This window comes from Trichomycterus rosablanca, chromosome 23 (assembly GCF_030014385.1).
Source record: "Trichomycterus rosablanca isolate fTriRos1 chromosome 23, fTriRos1.hap1, whole genome shotgun sequence".
In the NCBI taxonomy this organism is placed as follows: domain Eukaryota; kingdom Metazoa; phylum Chordata; class Actinopteri; order Siluriformes; family Trichomycteridae; genus Trichomycterus; species Trichomycterus rosablanca.
This window is the reverse complement of record NC_086010.1, coordinates 18,486,818-18,507,739: the sequence shown is the minus strand read 5'-3', so window position 1 is coordinate 18,507,739 and position 20,922 is coordinate 18,486,818. Positions and strand designations below refer to the sequence as shown.

The window sequence follows — 20,922 nt, the reverse complement described above, 5'->3', positions numbered from 1 at the left end:
GCTTAATTCTGTAAAAAAGGATGGGGTATCATGCTCAATAAAAAAACAGGACACAGACCAGGACACAGACCAGGCCTGGCTCACAGTCAACATTCCAATCCATCCAAAAGGTGTCAAGTGAGGGTGATATCAGAGCTCATGCTGGAACAAGAGAGGACCTTCCCAAAACTGAGAGAGTTACAAAAACTACTTGCACTTGTTTACAAGAAGTAGCAAATGTACTCGGAACGTTCCTGATCCATAACCAGGTCACACACACCTGTTTAAACTGTGTAAAGTAAACGTCTGTACTGGAGGAACACACGACTGATCCTCCAAAATATTTCCCCTCGGTTTGTGTTCGTGACGGTGGAGTCTCGTCTCGCTTGTTTATCTAAAATGTTCCGGCGCTGACGGTCACGGTATACAATTACTTTCTGTTACTCAAACTTAAAATACACTTGTTTACTCCTCATTCCTCATGAGTTAAGCATTTTCATCCTGGAAGAGACCTCGTTTAGAAACTGTTACCTACAGTGACCTGAAAAAAGGATGTGAAATAAAAGGATGTAAAATAAAAGGATGTAAAATAAAAGGATGTGAAATAAAAGGATGTAAAATAAAAGGATGTAAAATAAAAGGATGTAAAGGGTGGGTGCCCCCGTGCCCCCCCACCCAGAAACATGCAGTCAAAAGTATTTAGACACCCGAATGAGCTTGTTAGCTCTAATATGGGGTCTCTACTCTTCTGGAATGGTTTTACCTGGATCCACACAAGGACGCTGACCTGAACACAGACCTGGACACTGATCAGGACATACACACACACACAAGGACACAAACCTGGAAACTGACCAGGACACACACAAGGACACTGACTAGAAAAAAGACACACACAAGGACACAGACCTGGACACTGACCTGGACACAGACATACACAAGGACGCTGACCTGAACACAGACCTGGACACTGATCAGGACATACACACACACAAGGACACTGACCAGAAAAAAGACAAACACAAGGACACAAACCTGGAAACTGACCAAAACACACACAATGACACTGACTAGAAAAAACACACACACACACACAAGGACACAGACCTGGACAAACACAAGGACACTGATCACCACACTGCTGCCCCATCATCACCACACTGCTGCCTCATCATCACTCCACTGCTGCCACATCATCACCACACTGCTGCCTCATCATCACCACACTGCTGCCACATCATCACCACACTGCTGCCTCATCATTACCCCACTGCTGCCTCATCATCACCACCCTGCTGCCTCATCATCACTCCACTGCTGCCTCATCATCACTCCACTGCTGCCTCATCATCACCACACTGCTGCCACATCATCACCACACTGCTGCCTCATCATCACTCCACTGCTGCCACATCATCACCCCACTGCTGCCTCATAATCACCACCCTGCTGCCTCATCATCACTCCACTGCTGCCTCATCATCACTCCACTGCTGCCTCATCATCACCACACTGCTGCCACATCATCACCACACTGCTGCCTCATCATCACTCCACTGCTGCCACATCATCACCACACTGCTGCCTCATCATCACCACACTGCTGCCACATCATCACCACACTGCTGCCTCATCATCACCCCACTGCTGCCTCATCATTACTCCACTGCTGCCTCATCATCACCACACTGCTGCCTCATCATCACCACACTGCTGCCTCATCATCACCACACTGCTGCCACATCATCACCACACTGCTGATACTCACCTACAAAGCCAAAAATGGAGCAGCCCCAATCTACCTTAGAGAACTTATCACACCCTGCTCTATACTCCCTGGTATTGCCACGTGTCAGAGGGGGCGTGTGTTACTTATGGCCCTCCTCAGTCAGGGGACAGGAGGGGAACTGGATACGACTAGATTAGGCGAAAAAGGGAAAGATGCATAAACAAGATTTTAAAAAGAAGAAAGAACGAAGGGAACTGAAGCGAGTATAAATAATGAAACGTTTACGACATAAACACGCAGAGCGCGACAAAACATGAAATTGGATCAGGACAAATCCTCCGGAAATCATTTTATTAGCAACAACACGGCGTTTATACGATTAACCGTAAATTAATAACTCCGGTCCTCGTACGGCTTCACATCCTTCACGCCGCCCGCGCTGTCAGAAATTTCCCCCGTAAAAACCTGACGCAGCTTTACAGCGCAGGAACAAAATCTAATTTCTTCTTCTCCACACACTCAGTCGTGCACTCACCAAACAACCGCGACGAAAAAAATAAACATTCCAGCCGGGAGAAGGTTAGAGGACGAACGCTGACTTTTACACGGAGCGCTCCGAACACATTCCCTCCGGAAACGTCCGTGTTTGGGAAACGTTCTCTCAGGAACGCCGAGCAGCTACTCCACATCAGTATGACATGACAGTATGACAATTCTGGTCACGACCGTGTCCATCTCGAATGCGGATAAAGCTCTGATTTATCGATTGACCACTTGGGTGCTGGTACGATACAGAGAAGAACCTTGATGCTCGTCTTCCTTGAGTTCTGGGTGGAGGATCTAGATGAGCGAGACTAGTGGCTGGAAGGTTGCGTGGTCCAGAACGGGGTTTCATGAGTTCATGTCATGAGTTCATGTTGTTAAGATTTGAGGCTGTGGAAGTTAAAGGACGTCCGCTGACTTTCACAGTGATCGGCAAACGTTCTCTCAGGAACGCCCATGAGAAACAAGCAGCTACTCCACGTCGGTATGACATAACAGTATGACAATTGTGGTCCAGACCGTGTCCATCTCGGATGCGGATGAAGCTAGCCCGCATGCCGTCGTGTACCATCCGATTCAGTTGACGAGCAGCCTCCGCCGGTCATCTTGATCCTCCACCCAGAACTCAAGGAAGACGCGCATCAAGGTTTTTCTCTGTATCGTACCAGCACCCAAGTGGTCAATCGATAATTCGATAGAATGTTCCAAACCCGTTCCCTTCGGAAACGTCCGCATTCTTTCAGGAGCGCCGGTGAGGAACGAGCAGCTACTCCACGTCAGTATGACATGACCGTATGACAATTGTGGTCCAGACCGTGTCCATCTCGGATGCGGATAAAGCTCTGATTTATCGATTGACCACTTGGGTGCTGGTACAGAGAAGAACCTTGATGCTCGTCTTCCTTGAGTTCTGGGTGGAGGATCGAGACGACCGGCGGAGGCTGCTCGTCAGCTAAATCGAATGGTACATGACGCATCCAAGATGGACACGGTCTGGACCACAATTGTCATACTGACGTGGAGTAGCTGCTCGTTCCTCACCGGCGTTTCTAAAAGAACGCGGACGTTTCCGAAGGGAACGGGTTTGGAACGTTCTGCGTGAAAGTCAGCAGACGTCCTCTGACTTCCAGGGAGCAATCGGGACGACCGGGGACGAGGTTGGACGCAGTGCGAGGTCAAGCCGAGACGTCCCACAACACCCTCGGACTAAACCAACCGCGTTTGCTACGGTACTACGCACTGTAAAGCATTTTAGGTGCAGTGACGAGCCGTGGCTGATACTCCTGGATGAGTACAGTCTCCATCGTAAGTCACTTGGGATAAAAGCTAAGCTAAATGCCAGGACGGTGAACGTAATCGACCGGAGCTGCAGGGAACCACACAGTGTGAGGACGGTAAAAGGAAAAAAATATTCTCAAGTGATTAGAACTGAAGATCTGAAGGAAATTGATGTATTTTATTTTATAACCTTTTTTACCATCGTTACAGAGCAAACCACTGGACCCGGAGCCGACCGGAGGTGGAAAGTTGTAGAAAATAAAGACAAATATTCTGTTTCTTGGCTGGTTTTGCCATCACGACGTGCCAAACTTCTCAAATATTCCATCAGCCCACCGCGGTCCGGCCGAGAGGAGCCCTGACTGACGTGGTTCTAACAGGAGAACAAGGTGGAGCAGCTCCTCGGAGACTGGAGGAGGATCAGGAATCGTCTGAAAGCCTGTCGAAGGGCGTCAGGGTCGCACCGAGCGGGATACAATAGGAACACGCGCCAGTCGATGAACCCCCTCCGAGCGAAGCCCTCACACGAAGCCTCTGAGATATTTCCTCTCCGTTTCACTACCGAAGGTTCTGGAAGGCGGTACATGTGAGTGAACAGGTGGGTTGTTATCCAACGTCCATCTGGCCAACCTGCATTCCTAAATACCTGCCAGAATCCTGGTGGTGGGCACCGCATGGGCTTGGCAGATTAGGAAGCGGACACTTCATTAGGACGATCTGACACCTGCTCATACGCTTAGGTCTCCAAATCAGCCGGTCACGTGGACGCAGAGGGACCGGTCAGAGCACGGCCGACACTGCTGATCTTCTGGGATTTTTAAGCAGGACAGTCCACAACGTTCACGAAGAACATCAAGAGGAGAGCGACCAGACAGGACAGGACTAAACTGGACAATCTCAGAAGGATGACCGCAACGGAAGACCTTAACGGAAGACGTGACACTTCAGACAACCAGGACCAGGAATCTGAGGCTACAGTAGGCACAGGTTCACCAGAATTGGAAGAACTGAGGATCTGATGAAGCTCAATTTCAAAATTTTAGGATCTGAGCTTCTGTTGGTCATCTGCCGTTGAAGCCAGCTTCGTGACCTGCTCTGTGGTCGTCAGTGTCAGAGGGACTGGTCCGAGCATGGTCGACACTGCTGACCTTCTGGGATTGTCATGCACGGCAGGACATTCCACAACGTTCACAAAGAACATCAAGAGAAGAACGACCAGACTGGACTAGACTGGACTGGACTAGACTGGACTAGACTGGAAGTGGAAGGGGTACGCCAACGGAAGTCCTCAATGGAAGAGGCTCGACTTCGGACAACCAGGACCAGGAATCTGAGGCTACAGTAGGCACAGGTTCACTAAAAATGAGAAGAACTGAACATCTGATGAAGCTCAAGTTCTCAATTTTAGGATCTGAGCTACTGTTGGCTGAGCTTCGTGGCCTGCTCTGTGGTCATCAATGCCAGAGGGACCGGTCAGAGCATGGTCGACACTGCTGACCTTCTGGGATTTTCAAGCATGATGGTCCACAATGTTTATGAAGAACATCAAGAGAACCACTAGACTGGACTGGACTGGAAGTAGAAGGAAGGGCTACAAGACAACCAGGAGCACCAAAATGAGAAGAACTGAAGATCTGATGAGACTCAACTCCGTAATTTTAGAATCTGAGCTTCTGTTGGACTGCCGTTGAAGCCCGTCCACCTCAAGGTGGTCTGAGACAAGAGTCGAACCCAAGTGCTGCTGTGAGGCACCCACTCTTCAAGCTCCGCCCCCTTTCCATCCATAACAGTGCTCCCGAAAAGGGGGTTATTTTTGTAAGCGGGACCAGTCGGCTCTACCCCTGTACCGGACCGTGACGAGAGTCCTCCCATGTGACCTCGTTAAAATCAGGCAGGCAGGCAGTCAGGTGACCCAGCTGCACCGGCGCGTTAGCTTTCCCGATAAAGATAGTTCTGACACCGCTGGACTCCCACAAGAGTCTCTCAACCTCCCACAGCTCTAAAAATACCCGGCAGTGGACATCACGCCACAGCCAGGGACACAAAAAACGGGTCAAGGAGGTTTATTTGAAGTGCGCTACCCCCTGGAGAGGAACGAGCGGGAAAAGCGCTGTTTATTTAGCAAATTAGCTGGCACGCTAATGGACAGGTAACCTTCAGCCACCCCGGCGAGTGGAACAAACCCATTAGTGCCTCTTCCACGGGATTCGGGGGGGAAAAAAGGAGCTGTAAAAGCACTTTGATGTGCACTCACCTCTGCTGCCATCACCGAGTAGGTGCGGTGCACGTCCAAAAGTTTGTGGACACCTGAAGTGCCAACGATAAATACGGAACCTTGGCGCCAAACGTAGATTTTGACATTTTGGATCACGTCTAGAATGTAAGGATTGACGTCCATTCTGGCGAACGTGGCTCACGGTTGGCATTCCGGTTCATCCTGAGGGTCGGCAGAGTGGTCAGGGCTGGTCACACTCTCATCCCCTAAAGTCCAACCTGGTGCTTTACACCACTCCACCCACCATTCAGCACCGCTCTTAAGCTGATGATGCTCTCACAGGCGGTTTGGAACTCGGTAGTATGGGCTGCGCTCGGCTGAGCCGTTGTTACTAACAGATTGGCGCATCTCCAGCCTAATGGGTCTGGCCGAAACACTCGAAGCGAAGAATTTAAAGGGGTATGCACGTACTTTTGGACCTGTGGAGCAGCCACTCCACCTTCTGCATGATTTCGGGAGGTGGAAAGCAACCAAAGGAGCACGCCCACGCTCGGGATGAGAGCCAAGGGTTCAAACCCTGAGCAGCTCTTCCAGCCGTGCCACTGTGCCGCCTGCGGAGATAGAAGAGGCGACTGTCTGTAAGGACTTTGGCATGTTCTCCCAACATCCTACTTTAGTATCCTCACGCCTTCCAGGAACCAAAAGGTGACCTGGCTCCAAGGTGAATGTGAGTCAGTAGTAAATCGGTGATTAATGACCCTGCAGCTGGCATCCTGCCTGGGGCGCAGTCCTTCCTCGTGACCCCGCCCAGGAACAATAAGCGACCGTCATTTCAGGCTAACGACGATACGCTAACCATGGTAATAAAATTAGCATCATCTGTTATCTGAGCGAGAGAGAGAGAACGCCCTGCCCGAACACTTGGCATTTTAGCAGGGAGCGTGTCCCCCCCCCCCCCAGGCTGTACATCGTGCCAACCTTTTCCTCTCACACTCGTAGACCATTCTACCACCCCAACATCCCCCCCCCCTGTCTGCCTGACATTCGGCGTGGGTGGAGGAGTCGGGCGTGGGGACTGGCGTTCGGAGAGCAGCGCTCGCGGAAATAAAAAGGCCGCCGGACCAGCGGAGATCTGCGGAGGAGTCGGTGCGCGATGAGCACTCGTTCATACACCGTGTAGGCAAAAGTATTGGGACGCCACTTTAAATGTTAAATAAACTGAATGATAGAATAAATAGAAGCTACGATACACGGCACAGATACATTAACGGTCGAATGTAAACCTGGAACATCCAGCGACGGTGCGAGGCTTCATGTTCCGTCTCAAATACCAAAACACTCGCCTGGTCGTTAGTTTTCCAAAGTCAGTTACCCGAGTCGTGTTTTTAGCTGCTTAACTTCGACATCTTGGACGTTCTGACTGAGCGATTGCTAACTGAATTGCTGTAGGATTGCTCAGACGCCTCATAGTGCATTACAGACCAACCCGTAACTGTGAAGCACTTGAACGCAGCACGGATGAAGAACGATAAATCGCTAAACACTGGTGGCGAAGTGGGTGTGGCCGAAACACTCGAAGCGAAGAATTTAAAGCGGTATCTACCTACTTTTGGACCTGTGGAGCAGCCACTCCACCTTCTGCATGATTTCGGGAGGTGGAAAGCAACCAAAGGACCACGCCCACACTCGGGACGAGAGCCAAGGGTTTAAACCCTGAGCTTGCCACAGTGCCGCCTGCGGAGATATGGGCCACCATAGGGTCACCTTAGGTCACTGTCTGAAAAGACTTTAGCATGTTCTCCCAACATCCTACTTCAGTATCCTCACTCCTTCCAGGAACCAAAAGGTGACTTCAACATCTCCGACGTTCTGACTGAGCGATTGCTAACTGAATTGCCGTAGGATTGCTGCTACGTGGATGAAAAGCGATAAGTCGCTAAACACACGCCGGTCAGGTGGCGCAGCGGTGAAATACGCTAGCACACCAGAGCCAGGATTTCGAACACATCCGGCTGGGCTGGGCGGCCACATGAACAACGATACAGGGTGGGTAAGTCGGGTAAGCTGGGACCTCATAACTGATGCAGTTACGCCCTCTGCTGGCTGGTTGATGGCGCTGCACAGAGTCGAGGAATAATGCTGATCAGGGCGTGGCTCTCCGTACACAAAGCTGATCCACATGTGAACTCGCCTTGTGCAGGTGACAAGATGCAGTCGGGTACTGCTCACATGTCGGAGGGGGCGTGTGTCAATTCGCTCTCCTCAATCGGGGCGGGGGTCTCAGCACCAGTAGAGAGGAACGTAATGCAATCGGGTAACAATTGGACATGCCTAAAATCGTGAGAAAAGAGGAGAAACTTTACAGTTAATTGCTTATTTTGCAGCAACAGTTTAGGGAAGGTCTTTTTCTCTGTCCTAGCGTGACTCTGTCTGTTTGTTTCCTGCTGGCGCTCCATTATGTCTTTAGTAAAGATCACCGCGCGGTAACAGTGCAATTCCAAAAATCAATAGACACCGACTCACACCGCACCCAAAGTGTTCGGAACAAGAGAGGCCATTCCTAACACGCCTCTTTTTTTTATATACTCTCCACCAGAAACCCACATTTTATGACCCGCTGGTCCTGGAATTGGAATCGACGGAACTGAGGTGATTTTTTTTAATCCTATTTAAATTTAAATTGCCGCCTGTCGTCCGGCGCTGCGCGTCTCATACGTGAAGTTCCACACGTCAGATAATCACGGCTAAAAGAACACGACAGAAGAATGTACACGCTTGTCGTACATTACATTTCAAGTCCATAATTATTTGGATGAACAGGTGAACAGCCTTTGCTCTCATGATAAGGCTTTTCCGCAAGGTTCTGGAGTGTGTCTGGAGGAATTTGTGCTCAAAATCCGGAGTAATATACAGTATATATACATTTGTATATATTTGTATATGTTTGTATAAATCAGGCAAAGATATCAGACCAGAATGATGTAGGGCAGAATAATTACTTAAAGTATAATAAATCAATTATTTAAAGGGCGTTATATGCTTCCGACTTTGCAGCAACAGTTTAGGGAAGGTCCTTTCCTGTTCCAGCATAAGCAATCCCTATAAAGACATGCTGATGCTTTTATCCAAAGCAACCTACAGTTATATTTGAATACAGTTTGAGCCATTGGGGATTAAGGTGCCTTTCTAAGGCAGTGGCAACTTGGTGGTGGTGGGGCTTGAACTGGTTTTAATGTTATGGCTGATCGGTGTATAACTTCTATATAACTAAACTGATCAGAATTCAAGGAAGAAATTCAGTTTCAGGTCGTGTGGATTCAGAATATATTTTTCTTTTTTCAATACTCTGGAAACAGAACAGAAAAGTTTAAATCAATCCGGCTGCAGATGAAACTGGATGAAGCTCTGAAACACGTTTAGCTCAGATCTGCGCTCGCTCTGGGTAAACTGGTTTGCTGGGGGCTTAATTACGTTTGGGAACGTCAGTGGGAATCGTGGAGAACTTCCGGATCCTGTGGGGACTTCCCGGGCCAAGAAACGGCACCTACACTCACGAGGTAAACGCAATCACGCGGTGATGTTTCGGACCGTCCGTCTCAAACGACGACAGTGTGTGTTTCCGACTACCCACAATCCCCTTCTGCTGGGTAGCAGGTGCGGGAGGATCGTCTTCTGTTTTCACAGCGGCGTATCCAAGCTGTGCCGAGGCGGATCGCCAGATCTGATCCGGAACGCTCTCATATGAGGCTCCCGAATATCCTTGAATACAGTTTAAGCAACTGAGGATTAGGAGCCTTGTCCAGGGGTCCAACAGGGTAACTTGGCAGTGGCGGGGCTTGAACCAGCAACCTTCTGATTACTAGTCAAGTACCTTAACCGCTGAGCTACCACTGCCCGGATGGCAAACGTAGAATTTGGACGGCAATGGTTGGGAGTCCTGGAGAGAATAGCCGGCACTGCTTTCTTGGTAGCTGTGATAAGGCGGACTGCAAGCAGGTGGGAATTGGCAATGACTCAATAATTTACACTGCTGTTTATTTTTATTGACAGTGAATAGCACTGTCACTTCAAAGCAAGAAGGTTCTGGGTTTGAATCCTCTGTGTGTGTGTGTGTGTGTGTGTGCTGTGATGGATCGGTGACCTGTGTGTTTCCGGTGTTTCCAGCCTTTCGCCCAATGAATCAGACCCACCGTGACCCTGACCAGGATAAAACGACGGTAAATTAATACAGTGAATTAATAAAAGACAGTGAATTAATAAATGAATATTTTTAACCACTGTCCCAACCACCGTTTGCTGTCAGCCGTCCCGTATTTCCGCGCTCCACACAGACAGACACAGTCACTGCCGCCCACACCCTCATCGATAAGGTAACCCGGTCGCCCCACACCGACAATATATCCGGCCTCCGGCGCCGCTCGAACACCGGCGGTGAATAAAGCTAAAGCGAGCGTGGCGAAGGTTGAACCACGCACCTTTCCTTAAGCGTGAATATAAATCCCGCTCGGCGCAAGCTTAACCCGCCATCGCGTATCTGTGTGGCGTCGGGGCCTCCCCGTCCACACCGAGGTTAATGATTCGGATCGGCTTTTAATGGATAAACGTCCCACCGTAAACAGTACACCCACAAACAGCTCGATTTAACCGCCCGGCTTTAATGCGTTCGCACAGGGGATTGCAGACTCACAGCCGGGCTGATAGCACCACCGGGATTCGAACCCTGGATCCTCATACCTTACCACTGTGCCACCAGAGAGCCCAAATAATATTTCTTATATTATTATTATTATTATTATTAATATAATTATTGTTATAAATATTGTTATTATTAATATTTTTATTATTATGATTATTATTATTTTTTATTTTTTTTTTTTTTTTTTATTATAATAATAATAATTATTATTATTATTACTGTTATATTATTATTACTATTATATTATTATTATTATTATTATCATTATTATGATTATCATTATTATTATTATATTATTATCATTATTATAATAATAATAATTATTATTATTATTGTTATAATTATTATTATTATTTAATTATAATAATAATAATAATTATTATTATTATTATAATTATTATTATTATCATTATTATTATCATTATCATTATTATAATTATTATTATTACTATAATTATTATTATTACTATAATTATTATTATAATTATTATTATTATTACTATAATTATTATTATTATTATTAGTAGTAGTAGTATTATTATTAGTAGTATTATTTTATTATTATTTTATTATTATTTTATTATTATTTTATTATTATTATAATTATTATTATATGGTAACGGTTGAGTTGGATCCACTTGGGTCTCAGAACACTGGATCGGACTGGAACACTGTGACTCTTTCCTCCACACCAAAAAACAAAAGAAAAAAAATAAACCGGGCACTTTAATCCGTGCCAGTGCGGTAGGTTTGATTTCGCAGTGATCTGGGCGTCGTCTCAAATGCCCCTCATTACCCCCCCTGCACTCCGGGGCTCGAGCCGGCAGATTAGCAAAGAACCGACTGTGCAGTCCTGACCTCGACTACAAAGACAAAGAGCCGTCGAACTTCAGAACGACCCGTCAGTACGGCGAGAGCCGGAGATGAAAGCGGCACGGCGGGGGCCGATGCCACGATGAGAGATGCCACCGCCCGAGCGGTACAGAGGCAGCACAACAGCGCAGCAGCGCAGCATCGTTGTGTTCATCAGTCATAAACTACTCAGATCCAGACCACGCCCGGTCGCTTCTCGTGCCGTCGCCTACTTTCCTCACATAAAACATCAGCCTGGCATCAGGTGCCCTGATTAATGCCACTCTGGGAATCATGTAAAAGACCAAGTGATTAATGACGCTGCCTAATTATGTCAAAACGTCAGAGCTAGCAACCGACCAGCGTAGAAATAAAATAAAAATACGATTATTATTCTTCTATTTTATTTCTGCATTTTCTCCTTTTTTTCTCTCAGTTTAGTCATAGCCAGTTCTCGATGCTGTACGAGGAGGGTATATTCTTCTGAAATGCCCTCCCTCAGACACGTGCTCGCTCCACCGACCCCTTCTTATTCGCCCGTACATCGATGGATTGGCGCATGAGGTCGGTCTCGCGCAGGGAGAGTCACTCACCAATCTCCACGTCCCTCCACTTCTGTACAGGCGCCTCAGACTACTAACCAGGGTCCTTACACAGCCTCAAAGACCCCGCCCCATTTTTTGTCCGGTCTTTTCCCACCCAGCAGACTAGCGGCCAGTTTTGTCGGCTGCACTGTCTGCACTGCCAATCGTGCCCGCTAGAAGGCGCCCAGGCGACCGGTAGCAGAGCTGAGAGTCGCAGGGTTGGAGAAAAACCGGAGGAAAACCGGAGGCTACGGTCTCGATGGATCGCTAATTATTCAGAGCGCATCGCTCACACGCTTCCCGCCTAGAAGCGATTTACATTTACATCTGCGCCGTTTAGCGGGACGATTCTATCCGGAGTGACTTACAGCCTCCAGCAGAGGGGCTTGAACCAACAGCCTTCTGATTACTAAACCAGTATTTTAACCACTGGGCTACAAATTCCTGTTAGAGCAGCCAGTGCGTTGACTTGCATGCTTTTGGGAGGTTGAGGAAACCAAGAGGACAGACACACTGACAGACTATACAAAGACAAACAAGCAGGGCTGATGATCAAACCCAGATCACTAAAGCTGTTGAGCGAGAACGCCAACTACCACACTTGTATACGCACTACTGCCGAGGTCTTGCTGGTGACAGGACATGATTTGCATCTTTGTGTATCCAACTATAAACCAACACACCTACCGGTATGTTTTAACTGTACTAAGTGTGTTCATATCTAGAGTCAGTTCAGGCCAAAATATTCAAGTGAAGCATCGTAACCGCCGGCAGTGTGTCACCGCTAGAGCGCGACTCCGCCAAGACAAATGCGGTTATTACACCCGTCCGGCCGTTCAATTTGTTTTGTTAGGCGCTTGAACACCCAATTTACTCGCCGTGATTAGCCGAATTAATCTCCCCCCTGATGGCTTCAGACTTTAAGTGAAGCCGTCTGGTTTAGAACGGCGGTAAGAATTCTGAGACGCGCGGGGGTTTCGGATCGGTCAGGTTCGATAGGTGCTGGAACATCTGATCGTGATCAATATCTGATCGTACGATTAACAGTGACTAACACACGCCCACTGTGACACGCTTATACAGAGAACCGTATCGCGCACGGAGAGTCACGCACCGATCCGCATTATCCCTGTCTCAGTCTGGTGCAGCACCATCGATCAGCCAGCAGGGGGAGTAACTGCAGCAGGTATGAAGGCTCCCCTCAGACGGGCACTGGTGTGCTAGTGTGTTTTACCACCGTGCCACCCGAACACTCGTCTTTTAAGCCTTTCGAGACGCCGCCTTTAATGCCGTAACGGATCTGAAATCCAGCGAGCGTTATACACACATTAAACAGTGCGCGGGTGACACGGCGGTAAAGTACGCTAGCCCTCTAATGCTGAGATCCGAGGATCCAGGGTTCAAATCTCAGTCACAGCTAGAACTGCTATTATTAGCAGCATAGTTGCTGCAGTTACGACCTCTGCTGGCTGGTTGATGGAACTGCACAGAGACGTGGGATAATGGAGATCAGTGCTTGAAAATAAATAATAATAATAATAATAATAATAATAATAATAATAATAATAAAGCTCTTGTGACTGTAAAGACGTGGTTTGATGGGTTTGTGGTGGAACGAGTCCTTCCAGTGGTCAGCACAGAGGTCAGGTCAACTCGTTTAACACCAGCGCCTGACCTCACAACGTTCTTCTGACTGTATGGGCACAAATTCCCACAGATTCTCAGAAAAGTAAAGGCTTCTACAGACGTTTTAATGGGCATGTTTTGGAATGGGATGTCCGACCAGCTCACGGAAAGATCTCTAAATATTTTGACCCGAAAGCGAACGATCCAGTTTATTTTTCTGCTATGAAGTCAAATTTTGTGTTTATTTCTGCTGACAAAAATCACTTGCCATCTTCCCGTCTGAGAGCTTCTCCCCTACAAGCTCTGGAATAAAAAAACGCTGAATTTAATCCTCGTTATCTCGGGCCGGACAGCCTTCACATGAGGCCGCGCGGAGCGTTTCTAATTCTGCTCCACAAAACCTGACAGATCTCGTTATTCCTGACAAGCTTCCGCGCTCAATCGTCCGACGGCGCGGGCACGTTTATCAGCCCGGCACACGACTCCCGGTCAATAGCGCCCGCACGAATGTGACTTTTATCCACGGCGATAAGTCGTTCGCGAGGTGCCGAGAGGTCGGGCGAGGTCTACGTGCGCCCAAACTCCAGTCACTCAGCTGTTGCCAGGCAATTAGGCGAAGCATCAAACAGCATCGTTAATAGGTGCTTCAGGCCAAAATCCAATTTCATCCTCTTAAGGCGTCATTATGTGGACTTGGCGGAAACAGCACCGAGCGCCAACTCCATCCGGAAAATTCGGATTCCTCGTTAGATTTGTAATCACCCCAGAGGAGCGGCGTTCAGAAATACCCAGAGGGAAAAAACCTCCAAATTGGAAAGTTTCACCAGGCTGCGGGCGATGCAGATACGCACCGTTTATCATTCACTCCAAACGCACCAAACATCCCGAGGGTTTGTTGTGAAAATCATTATTTCTCTTCCACGCATCTGGCACAAACCTGGCACAAACCTGGCACCACGGAGCTCATTAGTTTCTAAAACCATGCACCTCAACAGACGTCTCCGAATTCCTTCTACATTCGAGACACATTCATCAAATCATACCGATGTAAAACTCACGCAGATCATCGTTTTTTTTTACGCCGCTGGCTTCGCCCCGTGCCCTTTAACTTCAGGACGATCGTGATTTATGAATCCGCACCCCGAGCGAACGTGCAGGTAACAGAAGCGCACATCAGTCATCGTTCCTCTAGAGAACCATGAAGCAGGAGTGTGGTTCCTCACACAGTGACCTCTGTGGTCCTGATGGGAATGACGGAGCAGTTCAGACAACGAGGTCACGTAAACGAGACCAGCTCAAAAATGTATAAATAATTATTTAAAAATTAATTAATCAATAAAAGTCCATTTTCAGTATTTGTGCATTTCCTAAAAAATTAATAAACACAAAACTATAAAAACTGAAAAAACTATATTCACACTGAAGAATTAAAAGCTTTAACTTGTGTGCTTAATAACATTAATATAAATTAAGTAAATTATAAGATATTGATATAATAATAATAAAAACATGCTTCCTCTTTCACCTGAATATTTCTAAAAAATTAACTAAATTTAAATTAATTATTTATTTAATTTAAATTAATTAATTAAATAACAGAAATACAAATTATGAAAAATATTTTTTAATTAAAAATAATATTAAAATATATTACAATAACATTAAAAACTAAAATAAATGTAACTAAATGTCTAAATTATTTAAATTCCTCCTATATGACTTCGTCACTGCACGATTGTAAATGCAACTACAAAGATATTAAATTATTATAAATAATAAAAAAATATAACTTATTTTAATCAGTTATAAATTATAATCAGGACAAACCAGCAAGTACAAACAAGAACATACCAAATGATAAAATTAAATAATATTCAAAGCCCGAGTTCAAAGAAGCACAAAAATCATAATCATGACAATATTAATAATTATTATTACATTTTAAATAATAATTTAATAAAAACTACCATTTTAAATGTAAATAATGCACAACAAATACAAATAATTTATAAAATTAGACAATGTGAGCACTCCACAAACTCGAATACACCCCAAACTGCCAACACTCTTCCCCCTGCACCCTAAACTATAAACCCTCACTTCTCTGCTGCACCCTAAACTATAAACCCTCACTTCTCTGCTGCACCCTAAACTATAAACCCTCACTTCTCTGCTGCACCCTAAACTATAAACCCTCACTTCTCTGCTGCACCCCAAACTATAAACCCTCACTTCTCTGATGCACCCCAAACTATAAACCCTCACTTCTCTGCTGCACCCTAAACTATAAACCCTCACTTCTCTGCTGCACCCTAAACTATAAACCCTCACTTCTCTGATGCACCCCAAACTATAAACCCTCACTTCTCTGCTGCACCCTAAACTATAAACCCTCACTTCTCTGCTGCACCCTAAACTATGAACCCTCACTTCTCTGCTGCACCCTAAACTATAAACCCTCACTTCTCTGCTGCACCCCAAACTATAAACCCTCACTTCTCTGCTGCACCCCAAACTATAAACCCTCACTTCTCTGCTGCACCCCAAACTATGAACCCTCACTTCTCTGCTGCACCCCAAACTATAAACCCTCACTTCTCTGCTGCACCCTAAACTATGAACCCTCACTTCTCTGCTGCACCCTAAACTATAAACCCTCACTTCTCTGCTGCACCCTAAACTATAAACCCTCACTTCTCTGCTGCACCCTAAACTATGAACCCTCACTTCTCTGCTGCACCCTAAACTATAAACCCTCACTTCTCTGCTGCACCCTAAACTATGAACCCTCACTTCTCTGCTGCACCCTAAACTATAAACCCTCACTTCTCTGCTGCACCCCAAACTATAAACCCTCACTTCTCTGATGCACCCCAAACTATAAACCCTCACTTCTCTGCTGCACCCTAAACTATAAACCCTCACTTCTCTGATGCACCCCAAACTATAAACCCTCACTTCTCTGCTGCACCCTAAACTATAAACCCTCACTTCTCTGCTGCACCCTAAACTATGAACCCTCACTTCTCTGCTGCACCCTAAACTATAAACCCTCACTTCTCTGCTGCACCCTAAACTATGAACCCTCACTTCTCTGCTGCACCCTAAACTATGAACCCTCACTTCTCTGCTGCACCCTAAACTATGAACCCTCACTTCTCTGCTGCACCCCAAACTATAAACCCTCACTTCTCTGCTGCACCCCAAACTATAAACCCTCACTTCTCTGATGCACCCCAAACTATAAACCCTCACTTCTCTGCTGCACCCTAAACTATAAACCCTCACTTCTCTGCTGCACCCTAAACTATAAACCCTCACTTCTCTGCTGCACCCTAAACTATGAACCCTCACTTCTCTGCTGCACCCTAAACTATGAACCCTCACTTCTCTGCTGCACCCTAAACTATGAACCCTCACTTCTCTGCTGCACCCCAAACTATAAACCCTCACTTCTCTGCTGCACCCTAAACTATAAACCCTCACTTCTCTGCTGCACCCTAAACTATGAACCCTCACTTCTCTGCTGCACCCTAAACTATGAACCCTCACTTCTCTGCTGCACCCTAAACTATGAACCCTCACTTCTCTGCTGCACCCCAAACTATAAACCCTCACTTCTCTGCTGCACCCCAAACTATAAACCCTCACTTCTCTGATGCACCCCAAACTATAAACCCTCACTTCTCTGCTGCACCCTAAACTATAAACCCTCACTTCTCTGCTGCACCCTAAACTATAAACCCTCACTTCTCTGATGCACCCCAAACTATAAACCCTCACTTCTCTGCTGCACCCTAAACTATAAACCCTCACTTCTCTGATGCACCCCAAACTATAAACCCTCACTTCTCTGCTGCACCCTAAACTATAAACCCTCACTTCTCTGATGCACCCCAAACTATAAACCCTCACTTCTCTGCTGCACCCTAAACTATAAACCCTCACTTCTCTGCTGCACCCTAAACTATAAACCCTCACTTCTCTGATGCACCCCAAACTCCCGACCCCTTTTCCATCCGATGCACAGAACTCCCAACAGTCGCTTCCACAAAACCCCCCACATCCTGCACCCTGCACCCTCTCCGAAGCATCTCAAACTCCTCCGGTACGTAACAAGTGCGCGTTTATCAGCTGTTAAACTCACGTGCGGGCGGTGAAGCGGCGCGCGAGCCGGTGCTGATGCTGAAGATCCAGAGGAGCGCGGTGAATCCGGAGCCAGCCATCCTCGCTTATCCTAATCCGTACTCCGACACACTCGTGTCCACTCCCGAGACAGACGAACGGCTCCAATCCGGTCGGGACCTGCAGGGACGCGAACGCAAACCGTGCTCTGTGTCTCCGAGCCTCCGAGCCTGGGATCGATGATAATAATCCGGGAGAGGGGTTTGTGTGGGTAATAACTCAGGCCATGATGGATCGGGGGTGGGGGGTGAAGTACCACCTCTCTATCCTGCTCCCGAACTCTCACGGACTCGCATCTCTCTCTCACGGCTCCGGCTTTATATACACAGCACCCCCGCTCACATCTGTAATGGTACAAACTCCCCCCGTGGTGGATGTGCAGTGGTACAGTCCTCCTGCAGCCGCTCATGGAGTGACACTCATTCAGATTGAACTGAGAGCTTCACTGCAGGCTTCACATGGACCATCAGAGGAACCGGCCTGAGGCTCTGTGGGCCTTTTTACACATTTTGGGAGTCTGACTGACCACCAGAATGTCTTACAATGCAAAAGCATGAACACGACATAAAGCCCGACGACAACATGCAACCGAATTACATGTAACACCAACTTAACGATAGGGTTCGAATTACGGAGGGGATGGGGGTCAGATCTTTTTAATTAATACTCGGACCCCCCAAAAAAGAGGCCAAAACAACAGTTTGGGGGGTTGTTAGTTACTATATAAAATTTACCTCCCAATTGCCAAAGTTTGATCTGTATGCTGTTTTGTCTTTACATCAATCAGCCATAACATTAAAACCACCTCCTTGATTCTACACAAGGAGGACCCCCACAGGACCACCACAGAGCAGGTATTATTTAGGTGGTGGATGATTCTCAGCACTGCAGTGACACTGACATGGTGGTGGTGTGTTAGTGTGTGTTGTGCTGGTATGAGTGGATCAGACACAGCAGCGCTGCTGGAGTTTTTAAACACCTCACTGTCCCTGCTGGACTGAGAATAGTCCACCAACCAAAGATATCCACCCAACAGCGCCCCATGGGCAGCGTCCTGTGACCACTGATGAAGGTCTAGAAGATGACCGACTCAAACAGCAGCAATAGATGAGCGACCGTCTCTGACTTTACATCTACAAGGTGGATCTAATAGAGTGGACAGTGAGTGGACACGGTATTTAAAAACTCCAGCACAACACACACTAACACACCACCACCATGTCAGTGTCACTGCAGTGCTGAGAATGATCCACCACCTAAATAATACCTGCTCTGTGGTGGTCCTTTGGGGGTCCTGACCATTGAAGAACAGCATGAAAGGGGGTAACAAAGCATGCAGAGAAACAGATGGACTCCAGTCAGTAATTGTTGAACTACAAAGTGCTCCTATATGGTAAGTGGAGCTGATAACATGGACAGTGAGTGTAGAAACGAGGAGGTGGTTTTAATGTTATGGCTGATCGGTGTATACTGTTTCATCACACCATTTGATTAGCTCTGTATTATTCAGCGAGTCGTCGGTGTTCAGTCACTCGAAACATCCAGTGATCGTAAATCAAGGTCTATGGAATTCGGTCGTGATTTAAAAGACGTCCTGCAGCTCATCCGAGGTTCTTCATCAGTTCTCCTGAAGCGGGAGAAGATGCATCATGATTCTGAGTGATCATGAGACTGGCGTGTGTTCGATATTACAACCCTGACCATGAACTGAACCCAGCAGCGGTCATTAATAACGCTCACACACGCTCAGTGTCACCCTGCTGAACGCTGAACTTTTACCTGTGGCATTTCCTCAGATGTGAGGCGTCTCGACTCGGCACATAAATGCCAGCGTGCTAGCTGCCCGCGCGCGTAATAAGCTAACCTCACCTTCCGCCGAGAAAGAAATGTCGACTGTGCAAGATGTGACTACAGTCATGTGACGCGTCCAACGTATAATAAAAGAAGTACAATCAAACGTAAATTCACTGCAATGTTTATTCAACAAATGTTACATGGAACAGTGGTCTTATTACCAAGGTTGTAGAAGAAAACATAAAGAAATTAAAAAGAACATTACAAAACAAGTACATGTACATGGAACAGTGGTCACATTGCCAAGGTTGTAGATGTAAACCCTAAGAATTAACAGAACATTAAAAAACAAGTACATGGAACAGTGGTCTCATTGCCAAGGTTGTAAAAGAAAACATAAAGAAATAAAAAGAACATTACAAAACAAGTACATGTACATGGAACAGTGGTCTTATTACCAAGGTTGTAGAAGATAACACAAAAAAATAAACACAACATTAAAAAACAAGTACATGGAACAGTGGTCTCATTACCAAGGTTGTCGAAGAAAACCCTAAGAATAAACAGAACATTAAAAAACAAGTCTGTCATAAATCAGTGTCTCTGTCCACAGTCAAGCAAGCTTCATCACTGTGACGTCAGGTATCCGCCCGCAAGTGCTGACAGCCGGCCGATCACCTACATGGACGATGATTGGCTGGTCCGAGGGAGGGAGGGCTGCAGTTACGACCTCTGCTGGCTGATCGATAGCAGCGCACAGAGACGGGGGATAACGGGGATCGGTGCGTGACTCTCCGTGCACGATGCGGATCTCCGTATGAACCTAGTGCAGGTGAAAAGAAGCGGTCGGCTAAAGCACGTGTGTCGTAGGGTGTGTCAGTAGAGGAGAAATACGATCAGGGAATTGGATATGACTAAATTAGAAGGGAAATTGCAGTAAAAAGTTTGGAGCATCTTCATGCTGAAGATGAATGAGCGATCCAGGAGCGTAATTCTTATCGTGTAACGATGCTCATTTCGCCCTTCGGCGTTTCCATATTTCCGACTGTCGGACGGTAATTATACGGACGGATCTTTAGGATGTTCTGATTATCGGATTTTAAGACGCACGTAAAGGAAAGATTCGATCTCGGCTCTGCGCTGAATGCAGATGAGAACGCAGGAGGGAAGTTATGAATAAAGATCACGTTATACGCCGAGAGAAAACGCTGACGTTATGGATATCTAAACGCCGAGCAGATTTACTTATTGACCCGCAGCTCCGCAAAAGGAAGAAATTACGGCCGGCGCTGATGTGTTTATAGATGTTTTCTGCCCGGACGGGACCATGGAAGGGACAGACGATTGGAAATCAAAAGGTTTATGAGTCCCTGGTTGTATGTGGACACCTGAGAATGAGCTTGTCGGACATACTATTTCAAAACCAGGCATGGACATTAGA

At 46.8% G+C, this 20,922-nt stretch overlaps 2 protein-coding genes across 2 annotated transcripts in view; both read right to left on the bottom strand.

The window, feature by feature from the left end:
- cntnap2a (contactin associated protein 2a) overlaps nucleotides 1-17,963 on the bottom strand; it is a 107,283-nt gene extending 89,320 nt beyond the window's left edge. The window contains exon 1 of the mRNA XM_062985253.1: nucleotides 17,650-17,963. Within this exon, the coding sequence (XP_062841323.1) occupies nucleotides 17,650-17,728 (79 nt within the window). The 5' untranslated portion in view covers nucleotides 17,729-17,963. The remainder of the gene's footprint in view (nucleotides 1-17,649) is intronic.
- The window catches only part of armc3 (armadillo repeat containing 3), a 378,416-nt gene that overhangs the window by 298,797 nt on the left and 58,697 nt on the right, over nucleotides 1-20,922 (bottom strand). The gene's annotated exons all lie outside the window — the stretch shown is intronic.